Source organism: Staurois parvus, unplaced genomic scaffold (assembly GCF_062004578.1).
Source record: "Staurois parvus isolate SC_StPar_1 unplaced genomic scaffold, SC_StPar_1.0 ptg000445l, whole genome shotgun sequence".
NCBI classification, from domain to species: domain Eukaryota; kingdom Metazoa; phylum Chordata; class Amphibia; order Anura; family Ranidae; genus Staurois; species Staurois parvus.
In genome coordinates this window covers 6,358,626-6,379,045 of record NW_028318241.1, presented here as the reverse complement: position 1 = coordinate 6,379,045, position 20,420 = coordinate 6,358,626, and the positions used below count along the sequence as shown (strand labels likewise).

The following is a 20,420-nucleotide window of genomic DNA, read 5'->3' as shown; positions in this document are numbered from 1 at the left end:
TTCAAATTATTTCCTAGCAAAAAATTGTTTTTTGGTTTTTGTGTTTTGGTTTTTTCTTTAATGTAAACAAAGTGTGTCAGAAAAGGCTTGGTCTTCAGGTGGTTAGAAGAGTGAGTGATGTGTGGCATAAACTTCTAATGCTGGGCATAAAATGCCCCCACCCCCCAAAATGTCAACTTTTTGGAAAGTATACATCCCAAATTATGTGCTGAGAGGCATGTTGAATCAATAGAAGAATTTATTTTTTTTTACCACAAATTTTTGGAAAATGACAAATTTTTACACAAAATTCTCATTTAAATAATTTATTGCTCACACATGCCTTAGGTTTATGTGGAATTGCTCCCCAAAATAAATTCTGCTACTTCTTCTGAGTATAGGGGTACCACATGAGAGATGTTTTGGCAGTCGAGCCAAGCACAGACCCCAAAATCCAATAAGCACCTTCAGACTTTTAAAGGGCTTTATTTCCTCATTACACTTCCTGACTATCACAGTTTCGGAGGCCCTGGAATGCCAGAATAGCACCAACACCCCAAACCCAGAATTTTTTTTTTCGTGGTTTTTTTGTTTATAGCGCAAAGAATAAAAAGCGCACAGATGATTAAATACCACCAAAAGAAAGCTCTATTTGTGTGAAAAGACATAAATTTTGTTTGGGTACAGCATTGCATAACCCCGCAATTATCAGTTTAAGTAGTGCAGCGCCAAACCGCAAAAAAAACCAATCAAGTTATCTTTTTTCATCCTATTAAGAATTTTGAATATCACTGCAAAGTGACTAATGTACAGCCCTGACCCAAAATTTTGAGAATGCCACAAGTTTACTTTGACAGTCTGCTGCTTCAGTGTCCTTAAATATTTGTCAGATGTTTCTATGGTATACTGAAGTATATAATTACAAGCATTTCAAAAGTGTCATAGGCTTTTAACAATTACATTACGTTTTATTCAAATATTCAATATTTGCAGTGTTGACCTTTTCTGCAATTCGCCCTGCCATGCTGTCAATCAACTTCTGGGCCACATCCTAACTGATGGTAGCCCATTCTTGCATAATCAGTGCTGGGAGTTTGTCAGAATGTGTGTGTGGGGGGAGGGGGTTTAGGGAGCCGTTCACCCACCTACTGAGTATCGAACACAAGTACTCAATGGGATTAAAGTTTAGGGAGTTTTCTGGCCATGGGCCCAAAATTTTGATGTTTTACTCCCCAAGCCACTTAGTTATCACTTATGACAAGGTGCTCTATCATGATGGAAAAGGCATTGTTCGTCACCAAACTTCTTGGATGGTTGGGAGAAGTTGCTCGCGGAGGATGTTTTTGTACCATTCTTTATTCATAGCTGTGTTCTTAGGCAGAGTTGTGAGTGAGCCCACTCCCTTGGCTGAGAAGCAACCCCACACATGAATGGTCTCAGGATGCTTTACTGTTGGCATGACACAGGACTTGATGGTAGCACTTCCTTTCTTCTCCAGAAAAGGTTTTTTTTCCGGATGCTTCAAACAATTGGAAAGGGGATTCATCAGAGAAAATGACTTTTCCCCCATTCCTCAGCAGTCCAATCCCTGTACCCTTTGCTGAATATCCGTCCCTGATGTTTTTTCCTGGAGAGAAGTGGCTTCTTTGCTGCCCATCTTGATACCAGGCCATCCTTCAAAAGTCTTTGCCTCACCGTGCGTGCAGATGCACTCACACCTTCCTGCTGCCATTCCTGAGCAAGCTGTGCACTGGTGTTTCCCTGATCCCGCAGCCATATCAATTTCAGAAGACCGTTCTGACACTTTCTGGACTTTCTTGGGCACCTTGAAACCTTCTTCACAACAATTGAGCCTCTCCTTTGAAGTTCTTGATGGTCCGATTAAATGAATTAGGTGCCATATCCTTACCTTTTGAATCCCTTTTTGTGCAAAGCAATGATTGCACTTGTTTCCTTTCAGGTAAATTGTATAATTTTCAAAACTTTTGGCCAGGGCTGTATGGACACTTTTGGCAATATTTGCAGAGCCAGAGAACTGTGCGGGAACTATATTTCGTGGTGCTTTCCCCCCCTCAATATAGGCTGTTATATGAAACTATGCTATAGGCGGTTAAGAAATCATCACTGGCTCACCATTCATCAGATTGTGCTTTATCTTCATGGATGAATTTGCTTGTGTGCACGTACCTGTACATTTTCTTATTTAACTACAAACTGCCGTATGCCTACTGCTGTATTTCATGTTCTATTTACAGGTAAAATAGTGTTTCATCCCATTTTATATCAAACTATACCTTTTGGCAGACTCGCTTCTAGGAAAGGGTTGCCATATTTGGGTGTTTTGGAATCTGAACAGTTTTTGGTTAATCTCAACATGGAAACCGGTCATGCAGCTACTATGATAGCAGTAGCCATCTATATTTCTCTTACATTCATTGACCGACACAACTCCTTAATCTTCACCATAGTTATAGTGCCACCTTCAGGAGTGGGACACTAGGCAGCGAAACACAGCACAACCTATGGGCTGTCCTATCTGGTAATAAACACCTCTCTGCTATAGGCAGCTCAATTTTTTCTGCCTAGTGTCAGAAGGACCTAGTTCCCTGCTGGGACCTTTGGTTCCATACGTCTTTTTTTTTTTTTCTCTGCAGACAGCCTAGCTGGGTGACGGGCTGGATAATCTAGATAATCTGGCCAGCGGATGTTTGCAGACGTTAATTTTGCGCTGCCTCGGCCATGACAAGCACGTCGGAGTTCGTGTCAGTGTTTTGCCCTGACTGACAGGAGGTTCTGTCTCAGGAGCATTACCCACCACCTTGGCTAGACTGATAAGTTGATGTCCCTGTTTCCTCGGAGGCATTGGTGGTCTGCTGGTACTCCCTGGGGTAGATGGTCCTGCAGGGTTCCCTTTTCCCCTCCTGGCTTGAGTTTTATAGCACTTTGCAAACTTTGGATTACAAATACAGCACTCTGTGAATAATTGTCTAGTGACACTTGGCCAAGTAGATTACTCTGAAGTATAATGATAAAACCCATTTCTTATGTGGGTGTATGTTTGTATGCAGGTTCTTGAAATCTTTATGCTACTTTTTACGGAGATATGTTTGATTACCCTAGTAGATTTATAATTCAACACCATCTTTGGTTTGGGTGGGACTTAATTGCTTCTAGGTGTTCACACGTGGCTTCATAAATCGTGATTTCTATTGTGTCAGTGTAGCTTTTTCTTTGTTTGCAGGGTGTATATAATTTTTGTGCTCACCTGTAATAGTCACGTGAAGTTAAGGTTCTTTTTGGTTTGTAATACTTTTGTTACCCAGCAGCTGCAGGTTTAGAGGTCGGTGGTGTCTCCATTGATTTTTGTTTTGTCTTTTTTTTTATTCTCAAACAAGCCTTGCCAGAGAAATTTTGAAGCCAGATTACTTGTTTGTTGCGGTTGGCCAAGTTGGTGGTGCCTGCAGTGATGTGGAACAGCTGATCATCGAAGTTGAAGAATTTGGGAAGAAAGACAAATTGATGGAAATCCTACAGGAGATAGGTAGAAATAACATCAGTAGTTAAGGTTTTTTTTTTATCCGAAGAATTGCCTATATGATTTCTAATGTGCAGTGTATGTTATCAAAGTGGAATCTCCGCCAAACATAAAACAAAAAGTGCAAGCTGTCTCCACTCTTAAAACATGCAAACAATTTGGCTGAAGATTTCCCTAAGGAATTTTTAGCCTTGATGCAACTATCATAAAGATAATATTTTAACTACTCCTCTTTCCCTTATGAGCTCTAGAATGTCTTAACCAGTGTCATACAAAACCAGTCCATATGTGTCAGGTCTTTGTAAGGAGTCCATGTTTTGTATTGCAATCTTCTTTCTTTGTGTTTACATTAATTCGTTTAGGTAGTGAACGCACAATGGTGTTTGTGAAAACGAAGAAGAAAGCCGATTTCATTGCTATGTGTCTCTGTCAGGAAAAAGTCCCATCAACCAGCATTCATGGGTAAGGGTACTTCATGTTGAGGGTTTTTCTAGGATACTATTACATAAACTTTAGGCCCCTTGCACGCAGGAACGTCTAGTTGCAGTATGTCCTTCCTGGTATTTTGGCTTGCCTAGGAGGGACAGGTGCTGCCTGCAGTGGGACTGACATTGCACCTGTCCCTCCCAGGCAAGCTAAAACACCGGGAGGATGGAAAAAAAAACTATGCATCTAGAACTATAGGATTTTTTTATTCTTATGTTGACTAGAATAAGGGAGGGTTATAAACCCTCTGGGGTTTTTTTTCATCTTTGTACCATTGGGGAGATTGCACTGTGCAGGAATTTGTGGTGAATCCTTAGTTTTCACCTGGGTAATCAGAACTAGTGTCTCCATTGGAAAATTTAACCTATTCCTGTTCTGGACACAACCCAAAATTGAGGGGTTTTTTTTCTTTTGCACATTGACTTTGGATAAGGCCTCATGCACACTGCTGCTTCTAAATGTGAGTTTAGGAGCTTTGGGCATTTTTTTTTTTTTTGCCGAAGCCGCTGAAGTCAACTCAATAAAAGCCTACGTGTTCGTGTACACGTAGGCTTTTACCAAAGTTTAGGAGCAGCAGAGGTAAACGTTCCTCTTCTGAATGCAGAATAACCGCGTTCAGGAGAGGAAGTTTTGGCCACTAAACGTGGTTAAAGCCGCTCTAGCCGCATTTAGCGCTTGAGCATTTATTCATGTCATTTGGAAATATTTTGGACAAACGAATAAACATCCGAGCGCTAAATGCGGTATCTCGTTTACACACGGTTTTGCCAGGAGAATTTAACGACTATGTGAGTTCATGTGTACATGAGGCCTAACAGTAAATGTGACAGGAGAGGGTACCTCTCCCTAATGGTTGCCCAAACCACAATAAAAACCTGACTTTTATTTCTGCTTCACTCACTTCTGTCCAAAGCAAACATGTTTTGCCTTTAGTTATACTTTGATATCTCATGCACACTTTCAAACTGATTGCCTTGCTTGATTTTTTGACTCTTTAAAAATATGTATGTGAAGCAAAGCAGCTTCTATTTTTTAATTTTCTTTAAGAAATATTTAAACATATTTTCTTTATTTCCAGTGACCGAGAACAAAGGGAGCGAGAGACAGCCCTAAGGGAGTTTAGAACAGGACAGTGTCCCATAATTGTAGCCACATCTGTTGCTGCCAGGGGACTGGATATTGAAAATGTTAGTTATGTCATCAATTTTGATATCCCAGATGATATAGATGAATATGTTCACAGAATTGGACGTACTGGACGCTGTGGCAATACAGGAAAAGCAATCTCATTCTTTGATAAAAGAGGTGACGACGAACAAAGAATTGCTCGTTCACTTGTAAAAGTTTTGTCTGATGTAAGTTCTTAACTGATTTTTACTAACATAAGGGCAGAAGAAGCTAGTAAAATTTTACCTTGTTTGACAGTCTTAAGCCAGCCATAGATGATGCAGTTTTCTTTCCTGCAACCTGTAATGATGCTATATGCTGTGACAGCCATTTCCGTACATAATTTGGTATCAGCAAACACTGAAATTGAGCTCTTGATTCTAAACGATATATCATTATCCACTTTACACCGACTTAACACAAATATGCAGCCTCACAGGACTGGGCTTTTTTCCGTGGTGCCGCATATTTTCGTACCTGTCTTCCTGCTGGGAGCACGCTCCAAGCACAAAGACCGGGGTGTCACTGAGAGCCCCGGGTTCGGTTCTAACAACCCGGGACTCCCGATTCCGGGTCACATGATAGCTGTGATAGCCTCTGGTTGGTTATCACAGTGATAAGTCTCTGTGAAGCCGCCTCCCTTGTTTTTTTTTTTCTCTCTCTGAATGGAGGAGAGATTCATTGTATCTCTCCTTGCAGAAAGAAAACAAACTTTGTACAAAGAAAGATATAAAAAAATAAATACCTAGATCAAGTTTTGATTAAGTTTAATGCCAGGATTAGTATTTTGGGTCAGGGTCAAAGGTCAGGATTTTTTTTTTTTTTTTTTTAAATTGGTGTCAGTTTGTGTTGGGTAAAAAAACAAAATGCGCACTATTGTTTCTGTGCTGTAGTACAGGTACAAGCAACAAATTACACACATTTATGGTATTGCTGCAATCATCAATAGCAGGAGAATTTTATTTTGGGTTGTTCTTTGGTAGTAGATTATGGTAAAAAGAAACACAGCTAAATTAAAAATAAAAAAATGTTTGGGTCAGTTTTCCTTTTGATAATAAAAAAAAATAATCAGGAGATATCTATTGCCAATTACCACCAAAAACGAAAGCCCAATTTGTCCTGAAAAAAACAAGGTATAATTCACCAGGATGTACAAAGTAGTTTTTGGTAATATGTACGGTTTTACTAACACATGTCAAAGTTGTAAAATTTTACTTGGGCTCTAAGATTTGTTTTACCCTTAGGCGTGAAGGGGATAACAAACCAAACCACATTGACCCCCAAGACAGAACCTTGGGGCACACCATTCACAACTTTAGACCATTCAGTGAATGAGTCCTTTATCACTTTTCTTTGTACCCATTTATGTGACCATTTCCATGTGAAACAAAGAGAACTCCATTGGAACCTTTTTCAGCATTCATTGCTGATGGAGTGGTAATAGTGTACACTCTTTATTGATCAATAATCCTCTTAGCGATTTCCTAAATGGTGTGTTTTACGGTTGCACAGGCACATCAAGAAGTACCTGCTTGGCTTGAAGAGGTTGCCTTCAGTGCCCATGGGACGCCTGCCTATAATCCACGATCAAATAAGTTTGCATCCACAGATGACAGAAAGGTAAAGAGGGAAAATATGGTTCTGAAGTCTAGGCCCTAACATGAACTAACACTTTGCCTGCTAACATAGTTACCACTTCATGAGGAAAATTAGTGTTGCGACACAAAGCTGGTATTTTTCTACAGTATAAAAGGGATTCAAGTGGCTAGAAAGCCATTTTGGAGTTTTTAACTTTAGCTAGTTTGGTAAAGTTAGCATCCATGCACACTGCAATAAAAATTCTGCTTATACAGACATTTACCTTTTTTTATAATTTATTTTTTTTTATATTCTATTTGTGGAGGAGCATTTTTGGGCTAGGGGAAAAACCTATCAAAAGTACGTGTTTTTGAGAGGAGCTTTCAGGCAGCAAAATCTTTAACCCTCACCAGCATGCTATTTTGGACCGCTGTGCATTTTCAAGTGTACATTGAAAAATGAGCAGAGGGGAATGTTTAGGGGGAAAAAATCGCCTTATAAAAGCAAATGCCCATAAATGTGCAATATCTGCCACTATGGGCATTTTTTATGCTCTTCCCCCCCCCCCCCCAGAGTGACAGTGTTAATTTTAACTAAACCCCAGGATATTCTATATTTTTTTTAAAGCAGCCCAGTAGCATAAAGAGATGATAGTTACAATTTATGTCACTTGATATATGCGCAACTGTTTATCAAATGTGCATTTTCTGGAAAAAGTATAATGAATTTTAGTGCAAAGAGACACAATATAATACCCATTTTTTTGTTAAAATTATAAAGCTTTAAAAAAATGGCTACTGCTTCGAAGCTGCTATATATTGCATTTTTAGTTTTGGATTGAATTATGTTTTTATGCTTTTAAGTGCAATGCTGCCATTGCAGAGTACCTTAAAATCCTAATTGCATGTCTGTCATGCTGACTATTTAACCATTTTTATTAAAATCACTGACCTTGAACAAGTTTGCACTGGCATCCCTAAGGTGCCCTGTGGTTTATAGAATATTGAGGCCAAAGGGTGATCATGGTAACCAGGAAACTCATTTTCAGAAAGAGGGCTGCTGCAACAGCCTGTATTTCCATTTTGTTCATTGGGGGACACAAAAGTTTTTCACCGTTATGATTATACTGCCACCTACAGAAGGATTGGACACTAACAAAAGAAACTAGGCTATCTCGAGATAACCCTCCTCCTACCAGTATGCCCAAAGCTAGCATACACTAATCAAAATTTGGCCATTTCAGCACAGAATGGCCAAATTCTAAATGGTGTGCAGCAGTCCCTGCTCCACAGAAGTCTATTGTTTGATCAACTGCTGTTGAAGGGACATGATGGAAAAAATTTCAGCCAGCAGCTGTGGCCACTGATCAGTGTATTTTGACAGCGGATCCCACTGCTGTCAGAATACAATGTGATTGCATGGGGGATTGCTCCATGCATCTTATTTGTGTGCATGGCCAACTCTAGATTTTTGCTAGTGTTTAGGAGGGTGGATTCCTTTTCTGCAGAGCCAAACCTATTTTTCACGAGCACATTTTTTTTTTTTCTCATCATTCAATACTCTTCCCTACGTTGCTGGTAGTGCTTGGTCTCCTTGATTGTCTAGCATAGCCATCCTCAGCCTGGCTTTGGGAATGCCACATCCAAACCATTATAGACTGAACATTGTGGGTAGCCGGGAAGTGACCTTCAGGCACGCTGTTCTGCGTACGTTGCTTTCCAGCCTTTTTTCTTGTATACATTATTCACAAATCACATTTCAGATTCAGAGCTGCTAGGATTGCCTCAGCACTTGCTTTGTCTCTGAGGACTCACTTTGTGAGTATTCTGGTTGGGCCAAGCACCAAAACTACCTCATTGACCATGAAAGGGACCATTGGGTGGAGTGGTACTTCAGTTTTCAGTTTATTCTTGCTGACTGCCTAAAGTAACTTTTGTACACCTTTGCCCAGCTGACCCTCATCTGCTACCAGCTGTCTGGTTTCTGATCAGTACCAAAGGTCTTGCCTCATACCTTTTTAGCTTTATATAGCCTTACTGTTCTGTTGCCACAACATGTCCTCTTCTAGTCTTAAGGTAGGCATTCGTGCTGTAATTTCTTCTCTCCCCCCCCCCCCCCCCACCCCACCCCACCCCACCCCCAAAGCTCACACTCTAATAAAGGTTCAGGTGCCTTCTTACCGATGTAGCTGCTGCTTGTAGCCCAGAGTCATGTTGCCCTCTGATCCAAGAGTCTCCCTAGCATGCTCCCACACCTTCCCCTGCTAATTCTTTTGCTTTGGTTGTGTCTGAGCAGTAACTCTTCAGGGGCAAGCTTATCAGTCAAAATCACAGGTTAACAACTGCTTTGGCTCATACTGATATGGCGCACACTACTCTGAAATTAAAGGATCAGCCTGTTGCTTTTACCAGTGGGGTTTCCAGACTTTGGTCTTTTAAAGCTCCAAAGTTCACCAAGGCACCTGCTTATTTTACTCTTTCATGAATATTTGAAAACACCATGATAAACTGTTTGTTTCCCCAAAGTGCTTATTAGCCTTGGCTTTTGTAATGGTGTCCCCTCCCCACTGGGAATCCCCTTTGAACAAACTATCATACCGGTGGAGGACGTAACTGTTTTTAACCACTTGCTGCCTGGGACACTTTAATTTTCACACTACAATTTGCATTTTTTCTTCTAAAAAATTTCTTAGAACCTGCGAACATACATTTTCAGTAAGCAGAGGCCCTGGAGAATAAAATGGTGGGTACAATACCCAATTTTTGGTAAAATATAAAAGATTGTTGAGTCAAGTGAATAGATACCAAACATGTCAAGACTTTCACTGTAAAATGGCAACAAAGTGAATTTTTATTCTCACTCTGAGGTTGGCAGCAGTAACTTACAAGTGTGGTGCTGTTGTAATTTCTATACACATGTGGGACCTACTCCACGTTTGTGTTTGGGAAAAATGCTTTTAAATTTAAAAAATTTAAACCATTTTTTAAAGAAAAAATGTCTTTACCACCTCCCCACCAACCCCCCTTATTTTGGTTGGGGGGGGGGGGGGTTATTTTTGTTTTTCTTATAACTTTTTGCCGTCACAAAGGTGCCAACAAGCACCCTATGTGATAGATTTGGGCAGATGACGAGTACTGTTTATGGTGACATCAATGATCTTTTAGAACCCGAATGTCTCCACTGCAGCTAATCAAGCACAGATTGTTGGCCTTTCTAATTACACTAAAAGTGATCGGGTGGACGAAGAGCTTCCCTGGTCACTTTTACTAAACGTCTGATAGCTGGCTGTAAAAAGATACCAGGCACATGGCTTCAGCTTTAGCCATGTCCTTGTTAACCACTTAAACCCAGAACGTTTTGATGTGTTCAGTGGACAGGAAGTGGTTAAGACCTCACAAATAAGCCATTTGTAGTCTTGTTCGTCACCCTCCCTTGGCTGTGATAAATTATCTGACTATAGTTGACTGGTCAAAATGGCTGAGGTGAATCCTTTGCTTATAGAATGGGTACAGCAAAAAGCTGTAGCTTTAAATTTCTGTTGGAGCTAGAGGTCTTCAATCTCATCTCGCACATGGGTCTTCTGTTCATACATAAGGACTTTGAATAAAGTACTGGACTGCAGAATCTGCAAGTAAGCATTTTTTTCTGTATGGCCTTTGATGGACCAGCTCTCACTGCCTTTTAAGGATGTTGTTTGTGACAAGAGCACCCGTCTTTCTCATCAGATGAAGTCTAAGGCATGGACTGGAAGGATCCATCCCTTGCTGTTAAGAGTCTGTTTTGTTTTAACACTTCATCTTCCAACATTCATTTGCAGACCATCCAAGCTAGGTTTCCAGTATGCCCACAAGATCTGGGGTTCACAGTATATCAAATACTTTGCAAGCCTATCTTCTATATGAAGGTGCACCCCTACTCCACAGTGCGAAGGGGATGTTTCCTAAACTTTTGTGGACACGCACAGCTGGCATCCCAGTTACTTGGGCTTGTGAGGTGATTTTGAGGGGCCACAAGTGAGCGTTTTTATTCCAAGATTTTTTTCCTCAGTTTATCTCTAATCCTCCTCCACCTAATGGATAAGCCAATCTACAAGCTGTTCCTATGGCAGGATGGTTTCAGCAGGTTCACTCGCATCTATTTACAGTTTTCAAAGGTTGCATCCACCACATCTTGGATCTTATAGCAATAACTTTTTCAGTCAGCCTCATACATTCTGCTTTGAATCTGAGGTCTGTCATTGCCCCTCTTTACCAGGGAGATTTTCTGACTTCTGTGAACATCAGGGAAGTGTATCTTCATGTTCCTTTTTGGTGCATCAGGTTTCCGTCTATTTGCTGTACTTTGTCTCAAGTTATGTTGGGCATCTGTTAATGTAATTTCTATGATAGAAGCTAGAAAGTAGGGGTGAGCTCAGGCCTGTTCGAATACTAGTCCGAACCCACCTGAGCTATCCCACCAGGAAGTTGTCACTGCAGACCCCTAATGATCAGCAGCCAAGGCATTCCTGAAGCTACATGCACTCAAGGGACATATATACTTGCAGCTGTGGGGCAGGGAATGCCTTGGCCAATTATGATTGGTGGTCTGCAGTGATGATTTCCTGGTGGGATAGCTCAAGTGTGTTTGAACTTATATCCAAACACACATCATCTCATCCTTGTTAGGTAGTCCTGTACTTTCATGGTCAATCATCGGACATAGGAGATTCTCTGGTAGATGCATCCTCTCCTTCCTACCAGCTGGTCTGGACCAGTGTTTTGGTTATAAGCACTTTCAGAGGTCAGGCTTCTGCTTGTTGCGGTCTTGTTTTAGAAACAATTGGCCCTCTCATTCCTTGAGTAAGACCTTTTGTAGAGAGTCTCCTGTGCAACTTCCCTGTGACTCCATGGGATCTGAATCTGTTACCTTACTTTAAAAAAAACTGCAGTTTAAACCCATTAGACACCTTTTAACCCCACTCCTCTGCAATGGGGGTGTCTGAACTAGTGGCCTTATTATGTAAGGAACCCTTTCTAGCATTACCATTGGGTGAGATAATGTTGAGGCCATAGCTGCCTAATTATCTAAAGTAGTCCTTGCTTTTCCTCATAACCAGAACATCATTCTTTAGCGCTATAGGCTGGCTCCAGTTCACCTCAAAATAATTTCACTTCATTGTCTTGTTTTGGCTTTGAGAGTTTCTCTGCACATTCTTCTTTCAGGAAGACTGGTTCCCTTTTTTGTAGTTTGACAGATCCTGCAAGGGTTCACCAACATTTCTTGGTGGCTCAGGCAGACCTTTTTTTTTTTTTTTTTTTTTTTTTTTTTTTAATGGTCTCAAGAATTTGGTTTCACCCTTTTCCTGTGAGGATGCACTGCTAGATCAGTTTTCTGTTCAGACATTCTAGCAGGTGGACATTGAGGCTTCTGTCAAATAGCCCAATAAAATAAGACTGGGTACGGTCATGCATGAATGACTTATTAGCGTTTGAGTTGTACACCCTTCAGTTGCCCTGCTTTTGGATGTCCTGAAGGTTAAAGACTTCCTGTGCACCTCAAAAGACGAGAGAAAATAGTTTGTTCTAATTATACAGGTTTGAAGTTATCATAGACCTGGGGTTATATGCTGGTACCTTCAGGGGATTGGACACTGGCAAAGCTAAGGACATAACGCCTTGTACTTCACCTTAATATGCCTTTCTAGTGTCCTAAGGCAATGGACCTAATTTCCCCTAGGGAGAAATCATTCTTGGCTTCACTAGTTTATTTGACTTCAGATTCTTACATAAACTCCTCACTGTCTTCCAATAATTAAAAACTCTGCATTCAGATCAGTGCAACTTTGGTGAAACATTGGGAGCTGTACCAACGTGGGAGACAGCCTCGGTAAGGTACACTATATTGTGAAAAGTATTGAGACACCCATCTGAATCATTAGATTCAGGTGTTCCAATCACCTCCATAGCCACAGGTGTATGAAATAAAGGACCTAGCCATGCAGACTTCTACAAACTTTTTTGTGAAAAGTTAATTCAAGCGTACCATGATAGGTTGCCACCTGTGCAATAAGTCCATCCGTGACATTTCCTTGCTACTAAATTTTCCACAATCAACTGTTAGTGGTATTATAATAAAGTGGAAGCAATTGGGAACAACAACTCCGCCACAAAGTGGTAGGCCATGTGCGCAGAAGTCGCCAACTGTCTGCAGAGTCAATAGCTTAAGACCTCCAAACTTCATGTGACCTTCAGATTAGCACAACAGTGCGTAGAGCTTCTTGGAATGGATTTCCATAGCAGAGCAGCTGCATCCAAGCCTTACATCACCAAGTGCAATGCAGAGCGTCAGATACAGTGGTGTAAAGCACACCGCCACTGGACTCTAGAGCGGTGGAGACATGTTCTCTGGAGTAAACCATTACTTGCCTAAAGAAGGGGTCCCGTGCAGCTCCGAAACGATGCACTTTCTTTTGTGATGTGATCTTTTTGCAATAAAAACCTCTTTGGCCCATATTGGAGATCTATGGTGTGCTGGCAAATATATTCGTTTATCAGCTGGGACTGGAAGCATCATAGGCAGTCGCTACAGCACCCTCCATTGATTAGCCGTATTTCCAGGAATGTGTGTGATGGGAATATAGATAAGATGTTCTCTGGAGTGAGGATCACGCTTCTTTGTCTGGCAATCCAATGGACGTGCCTGGGTTTGGCAGTTGCCAAGAGAATGTTACTTGCCTGCCTGCATTGTGCCAAGTGTCAAGTTTGGTGGAGGAAGGATTATGGTGTGGGGTTGCTCTTCAGGGGTTGTGCTTGGCCCCTTTGTTACATTGAAGGGAACTCTTAAGGCATCAGCATACCAAGACATTTTAGACCATTTCATTCTCCCAATTTTGTGGGAACAGTTTGGGTCCAACATGACTGCGCATCAGTGCACAAAGGAAGCTCCATAGAGACATGGATGGTGGAGGAACGTGACTGGCCTGCACAGAGTCCTGACCTCAACCCGATAAAACACCTTTGAGATGAATTAGAGCGGAGATTGCAAGCCAGGCCTTCTCATCCAATATCCGTGCTCGACCTCAAATATGCCCTTCTGTAAAAATGGTAAAATATTCCCAGACACTCCTAATCCTTGAGGACAGCCTTCCCAGATGAGTTGAAGCTGTTATAGCTGTAAAGGGTAGCCCAGGTCAATATTGAACTTTACGGACTAAGATGCCATTAAAGTTAATTTGCGTGTAAGGGCATGCGTCCCAATACTTTTGGCAATATAGTGTATGTTTTGGCACGGAAATCCTGCTTGGGTGCTCACCCTGGCACTCCATGTCTGTAGTTAGCTTCAGGATGCTATACAGGGCCATGGTCTAGCCTTGTGGCATGCAGACCCTGAAACCCCCTTCGGGGGTATGCCCACAGTGACAGGCAAAGCCTGGAGACTCTAATATAGTCATTGATGACCTGGACAGGTGAAGAGTCACCCCAATTCTTTAAAAAAAAAAAAAAAAAATTTATATTGTGTTTAACACAGAAAACATACTGCTATTGAAAAAAGTAGGCAGCGCTCACAGAGGGACAAGGTCTTGGCCCAACAGAAGCAACACAAAAACCAGCTAAAACTAAACTTCCGGGGGGGCATCCTGGGCAGTCACTGGACATGCAAGGCTTAAACAGACAGTTTAATTCAGAGACAATGAGAGGACCCTTTACAAGCAAGAGAAGACACAGCAAGTAAATGCAACCATTTCTAAACCCTCCTATCATCCATCATTATGGTGGAGGAGGCGTTCTCGAACCAGCAGGACCAAATTTTGTGAAGTTTACGGGTGGCACCCTCTATTAGCGTAGGTGGTTTTGATATAGAGGCAGATTGAAATGTTACCAAACACTTCCAGATATTTGTTGTAGGAGAGACTTGCTTCCAGCACAATGTAATTGCCTTACGTGCACAAAACCGTGTATTAAGAAGGGTACGTTTAGCCACTGCGGGAGCTAAGGGTCCCACCAGCCCCAACAGGCAATATTTTGGGACAAGGGGTACTGTAGTTTGTGTTATAATTCCCATAGTTTGTAGCACCTTCTGCCAAAATGACAATAGCAGGGCAGGACCAAAATATATGGAAGAATTCCCCAGTATGATGTGAACAAAGCCAACAGGTTGAAGGGAGTGAGGGGCTAATTCTGTAGCCCCGGTGCAAAATTTTAAATTGTATTAATTTAGCTCTGGCAGAGTCTGGTCTGAGATTTGGGACTCTTCCTTTTCTCCCCCTGTCACCACCATCCAAAGCTAGGGATATCCACCCTTCATTTCTGTTGTAGATATGTTAATTCTGGGCTAGCTGCCATTAGGAGGTATCAGTACAGCTCCAGTGTGAGTTTCTCCAAATTTGGCAATTGAAGGATAGTCTCCAACTCAGAGTATATGAGAGAGATTTATTGTCCTGGAAATTGGCTACTGAAGGTATGGGAAACCTGAAGGTATCTGTAGTAATAATGCGGGGATAGATTACATTTACATTGGAGAATTGGGAAAGGGAGTAAACCATTATGTCCAATTATATGTTCCAATGTTTTTATTTTGTATTTAGCCCAGTCTTCAGCCCAATTCTTTGACAGTTACTGGAGTCCCACAGCAAGCATTAGATATATCTACAGTGCCTTGAAAAAGTATTCATACCCCTTAAATTTTTCCACATTTTGTCATGTTGCAACCAAAAAACTTGTATTTTATTGGGATTTTACATGATAGACTTACACAAAGTGGCACATTATTGTGAAGTGGAAGGAAATTGATAAATGGTTTTCCAAATGTTTTAAAACTATCTGAAAAGTGTGGCGTGCATTTGTATTCAGTCCTCTTTACTCTGATACCTAGATAACTAAAATATAGTGGAACCAATTGCCTTCAGAAGTCACCTAATTACTAAATAGTCCACCAGTGTGTACTTTAATCTCGGTATAAATACAGCTGTTCTGTCAAGCTCTGAGGTTTGTTAGAGAACATTAGTGAACAATCGGCATCATGAAGGCCAGCCAAGGAACACATCAGAAAGATCAGGGATAAAGTTGTAGAGACGTTTAAATCAGGGTTAGGTTATAATTGCAGTTTGCTTGAAGCCATTTGGAGGACACAGCTAACATGTGGAAGAAGGTTCTCTAGTCAGATGAGACCAAAATTGTAACTTTTTGGCCTAAAAGCAATACGCTATGTGTGGCTGAAAATGACACTGCACATCCTCCTGAACACACCATCCCTTCCCATTGTGAAGCGTGGTGACTGCGTCCTGTTGTGGGGATGCCTTTCTTCAGCAGGGACAGGGAAGCTGGTCAGTTGATGGAAAAATGGAGCCAAATACAGGGCAATCATAGAAGAAAACCTGTTAGTCTGCAGAAGACTTGAAACTGGGTCAGAGGTTCACCTTACAGCAGGACAACAACCCTAAACATACAGCCAGAGCTACAATGGAATGGTTTAGATCAAAGCATATTCATGTGTTTGAATGGCCCAGTCAAAGTCCAGACCTAAATCCAATTGGAATAATTTTTTTTTTAGATGCTTTCCATCCAATCTGACAGAGCTTGAGCTATTTTGCAAAGAAGGGCAAAAATGTGAGCTTGAGCCATTTTGCAAAGAATGGGGAAAAATGGCACTCTATATGTGAAAAGCTGGTAGACACATCCCCAAAAAGACTTGCAGCTGTGATTGCAGCGAAAAGTGGTTCTACAATGTATGGACTTGGCAGCTGAATACAAATGCATGCCACACTTTTCACATATTTCTAAAAAAAATGTTGAAAACCATTTATAATTTTCCTTCCACTTCAGTTATCTACCACTTTGTGTTGGTCTATTACAGGGGTCTCCAAACTTTCTAAACAAAGGGCCAGTTAACTGTCCTTCAAACTTTAGGAGGGCCGGACTGTGGCCAGCTGGAGTAGAAAGTCTTGTCAGTGGGAGTAAACAGTGTGCCCTTGTTGACAATGGGAGGAATAGTGCCTCACCGTTTGTGTCTGTGGGAGGAGTAGTGCCCCATCGTAGGTGTCAGGGCAGGAACTATGCTCCACCGTTGCTGACAGTAGGGAGGAATAATGGCCCAAGGACCAGATACATTTGTTTTTGGTTGTACATGACAAAATGTGGAAAATTTCAAGGGGTATGATTACTTTTTCAAGGCACTGCACTTTGCTTGCTTTACACTGTGTATGAATAGTATGCGTTTTATATGTTAACACTGTCAGGAACCTGGGAATGTTTGAAAATGATTTACTTTTCAAACTTTACACTAAAATTCAACTACTCAGAGCTTAGCCTCAGAAGGATGACCAGCTGTTGCATGTCTCCATAAGCCCCACATTTTACAGTCACTTCTGACGCCATCCTTTTTTAACGTACACAGGAACTTGCTCTTTCACTTTTGCTACAGGATGGCACCACCAGGTTGCTGTGTAATTAGCACACTTACCCCATTTCCACACCTTTCTCCAAGAATTCCCCATAGGGGAATGCCTTTGCTGATAGCAATGGTGGAAATGCTCAGGTGAGCATTCACTCTGACAAAAGACTGCAAAACACTCAAACTGCTGAGTGATGATCCATCCTCTGCATGGGAGCAGTACCCTATTTTAACTCTGGTTATCTGTTGCGGTGTTGCTGTTAATTCAGTTTTTTCTATATTGCTAAAGGCAATCAGCTCAGGTGTTGGCCTTTCTTAAACAGGGCATTGGACAAAAACTTGCCTTGAGTAGTGTTAAGGGTTAGGTTTCTGCCCTCACCATCTTTTTTTTTTTTTTTTTTTTTTTTTTTTTTTTTTTTTTTTCCCTCTTGGCCAAGCACTTCCTACTTTGCACCTTTTTATTTAAGGGGTTTGTTTTCTGGCATTCCTTCCATGAGTTTTTACCACCATGGGACTATAATTTTTTTCTTCAGTTCTCTAGAATCCTCCCTTTGGAGATTATTTGGGTTATTCCCCTGCTTACTTTCTCAAAAAGTTGCTGCCTTGGTTGCTGTTGCTCCTGCAAGTCTCCCTATTTTTCTACACAAGGATAAGGTGGTTCTTCATCTGTGCCCCTCCTTTCTGCCAAAGGTCGTGTACAATTTTCAGCTAAATCACATTTTCCTGCCTTGTCCAGCTGTCACATCCTAAGGAGGTTACGTTACACCCTTAAATGTGATCTGGGTTGTTTGTACCTGTACACTGTGGCCTTTTGCCAGAGGGCATATTCTCTTTATGCTCAGACGGCCCAAGGAAAGGTTTGGCCACCTCTTGTGCCACAATTTCCCCAGTGAATCCAGTAGACACTTGTTCAAGTGTACAATTTTACGGGACAGGCTCCTCCCGTCCCCATTATGACACACTCCCCTGGGGCAATTGGATCCTCTTGGGCTTTCTGGCACCTCTCAGGTTTGCGAGGTGGCTTCTTGGTCATCTGTGCTCATGTTTACAAAGTTGATGTGTTTCCATCTTCGGATGCTTGCTTTGGCTGCAAGGTTTTGCTGTTGCCTAATAAGGTGTTTGCCCTTTTAGGGGTGGTTTGGGTGGTTGGCACGTTTGTCTGCCTGGTTGCATCACCTATTTTTTGTTATGCCCCGCCTTTGGTAGGGCACTTCTTTCGGATGTCCCTATGCTTAAGATTTGGAACAGCTGTCTATCAATGAACGTAAGAGAAAATGGGATTTTTTTGTTACTGAGTTCGATTAATGCAGCACCCACCCCATATTAAAAGTTTATACTTTTTGACACTGCTTTGTTACGAACTGGATTGCCTATAGCAGAGAGTGGGTTATATACCAGACGGGACTACCCGTGGGTGGTGACGAGTTCTTTTCTACTTGGTGTTCTACTCCTGTTAATGCTGAACCCTATGGACAAGAGCTGTGTCCATCAGTGAACTAGAGAAAGGGATTATACAAGGAGTATCCAAGCCAATTTTTTCCTGGTGTGAACACAGGCATTTCAGTCTCGGGGATTACTTGCCTTGCATTTTGGCCTTCCTACAGTCGGGACCCTATACCCTAAACCCAGTCCTTGCGACCTCAACTTAGTTTTCTTTGCAAGAGCCACTCTTTGAACCCATCAGGGAACACCCTTTTGGATGTTCTCTCCTGCAAGGTAGCCTTCTTGGTGGGTAAAACAAAGCATCCAAATGAGATTGATTTTTACCGTCTGGTTGTTAAAACCATCAGTGTACTTTAACAGCTATATCACCTATCAAAGATGAATTTAGACAATTCATCTCAAGATTTTACAACCTAAAGGATTGAAGTATCCCCTCCATTACATGCCAACTCCACCAGATTTATAAGGGTCTCTTGGGCATTCTGGCACCAAGCGCCTCTTGTCCACAAACTGGTCTTTTGCGTTATACCTTTTTAAAGCACTACCAGGTGAACATCCAAACATCTATGGATGCAGCTTTCAGCTGCAAGGTCCCAGCCTCAGCACACTTGTTGGGTCTATTGACCCTTGTTGTTGTGGGGCATAGTTGTTTACCTTGTTGCCCACCCTTCCTATTGCTTGGGGACATCCCAGGGTCTATAAATATCAAACCTTTGTCCTGTACTGTAGAGTTTTATGTTGGAGGATGGGACACCCACCATCCATTTGATCCTGTTATTCAAAATGGCTTGCTTTTAATTTAAAAAAAAAAAAAAATCCACAGTGGATTAAGGCTAAAGGGTGGGGGTGGGGGGGATACCCACCCACAGGATGTCCTCAAAAACTTTGCAATTGTCCAGTCACTTGAGGGTACTAGTCTCTAACCCAGGGTATTTGAATATCAAGCCTGTGTCTTGTATTGTAATATAAGATATTGAATTGAATTTACGGGTAAGTCAAATTCAAAGGAGGGGTTGTACTGGACTGTCATACTGTTTAATTTGCTAGTGTCCAATCATCCTGTGTGCGGCAGTACACCTGAAGGTAAAAGATTTCATGTGTCCCTCACTAGACTCCTGAGAGAAACAGGCTTTTCTTTTTTTGGACTTTTTTTTTTTTTTTGCTGTGCTTTACAGGTAACTTGTTTTAGTTTGAAAGAATGGAAGTTTTAATCATAAGTTTCTTGTGTACTTAACATTTGCTCTCTTTTTATTGCAGAGGGTAAACTCCAGAGAAGATTACAGCACGGGATTTTCCCCTGCTGTGGCTCAGGCAGAAGAGGAGGACTGGGGATAATTGTTAAACTTGTGAAACTGTGTATAGGCACTTCAGCTGTTGCGTACTTTGTTCTTTGAGAACCACATGTTGACCATTTAGAATTAAAAGCATTTGTTCGGTTTGTGTCTTGTGTTTGTGGCTAGAAAGTTTGTATCATGAAACTCGAATTTACGTTTTGTGGTGCTCTAGCAACCAGTTAAACAGTTTTCTTTGAGCACAAAATAAAAAGTTAAATCCATGTTTTCTGGTACATTTCTTCTGCTCTCTGAACTGAGGACAACATGCATTTTTAATGTGTATGGTTTATATAATAAAAATAATATACAGACATGCAAAACAATTTAAAATGTGACTGTTTTCCATCTGTACTTGAAGCTCAGTTCCAGGCAGATATGAGAAACAATGTAGGTCTGTGTTAATCCATCCTTCAGTGTGTGGTGTTTTTTTTTTTACTTTGTTTTGGGGTTTTTTTGCAAGCTGTGTAAGTAACCTACCTAATGTGCCAAATGCTTCTGCTTTCATTGCCCAGGCAAAGGGTTGGAAGGAG

The 20,420-nt window shown here is 41.4% G+C and overlaps 1 protein-coding gene across 1 annotated transcript in view; it reads left to right on the top strand.

Annotated features, from left to right (window-relative positions):
- DDX4 (DEAD-box helicase 4) overlaps positions 1 to 20,111 on the top strand; it is a 63,230-nt gene extending 43,119 nt beyond the window's left edge. Inside the window, exons 13-17 of the mRNA XM_089688041.1 lie at positions 3,375 to 3,520; positions 3,877 to 3,976; positions 5,079 to 5,355; positions 6,680 to 6,787; positions 19,814 to 20,111. Of these exons, the coding sequence (XP_089544167.1) occupies positions 3,375 to 3,520; positions 3,877 to 3,976; positions 5,079 to 5,355; positions 6,680 to 6,787; positions 19,814 to 19,891 (709 nt within the window). The 3' untranslated portion in view covers positions 19,892 to 20,111. The remainder of the gene's footprint in view (positions 1 to 3,374; positions 3,521 to 3,876; positions 3,977 to 5,078; positions 5,356 to 6,679; positions 6,788 to 19,813) is intronic.
- The last annotated feature ends 309 nt before the right edge of the window (positions 20,112 to 20,420 follow it).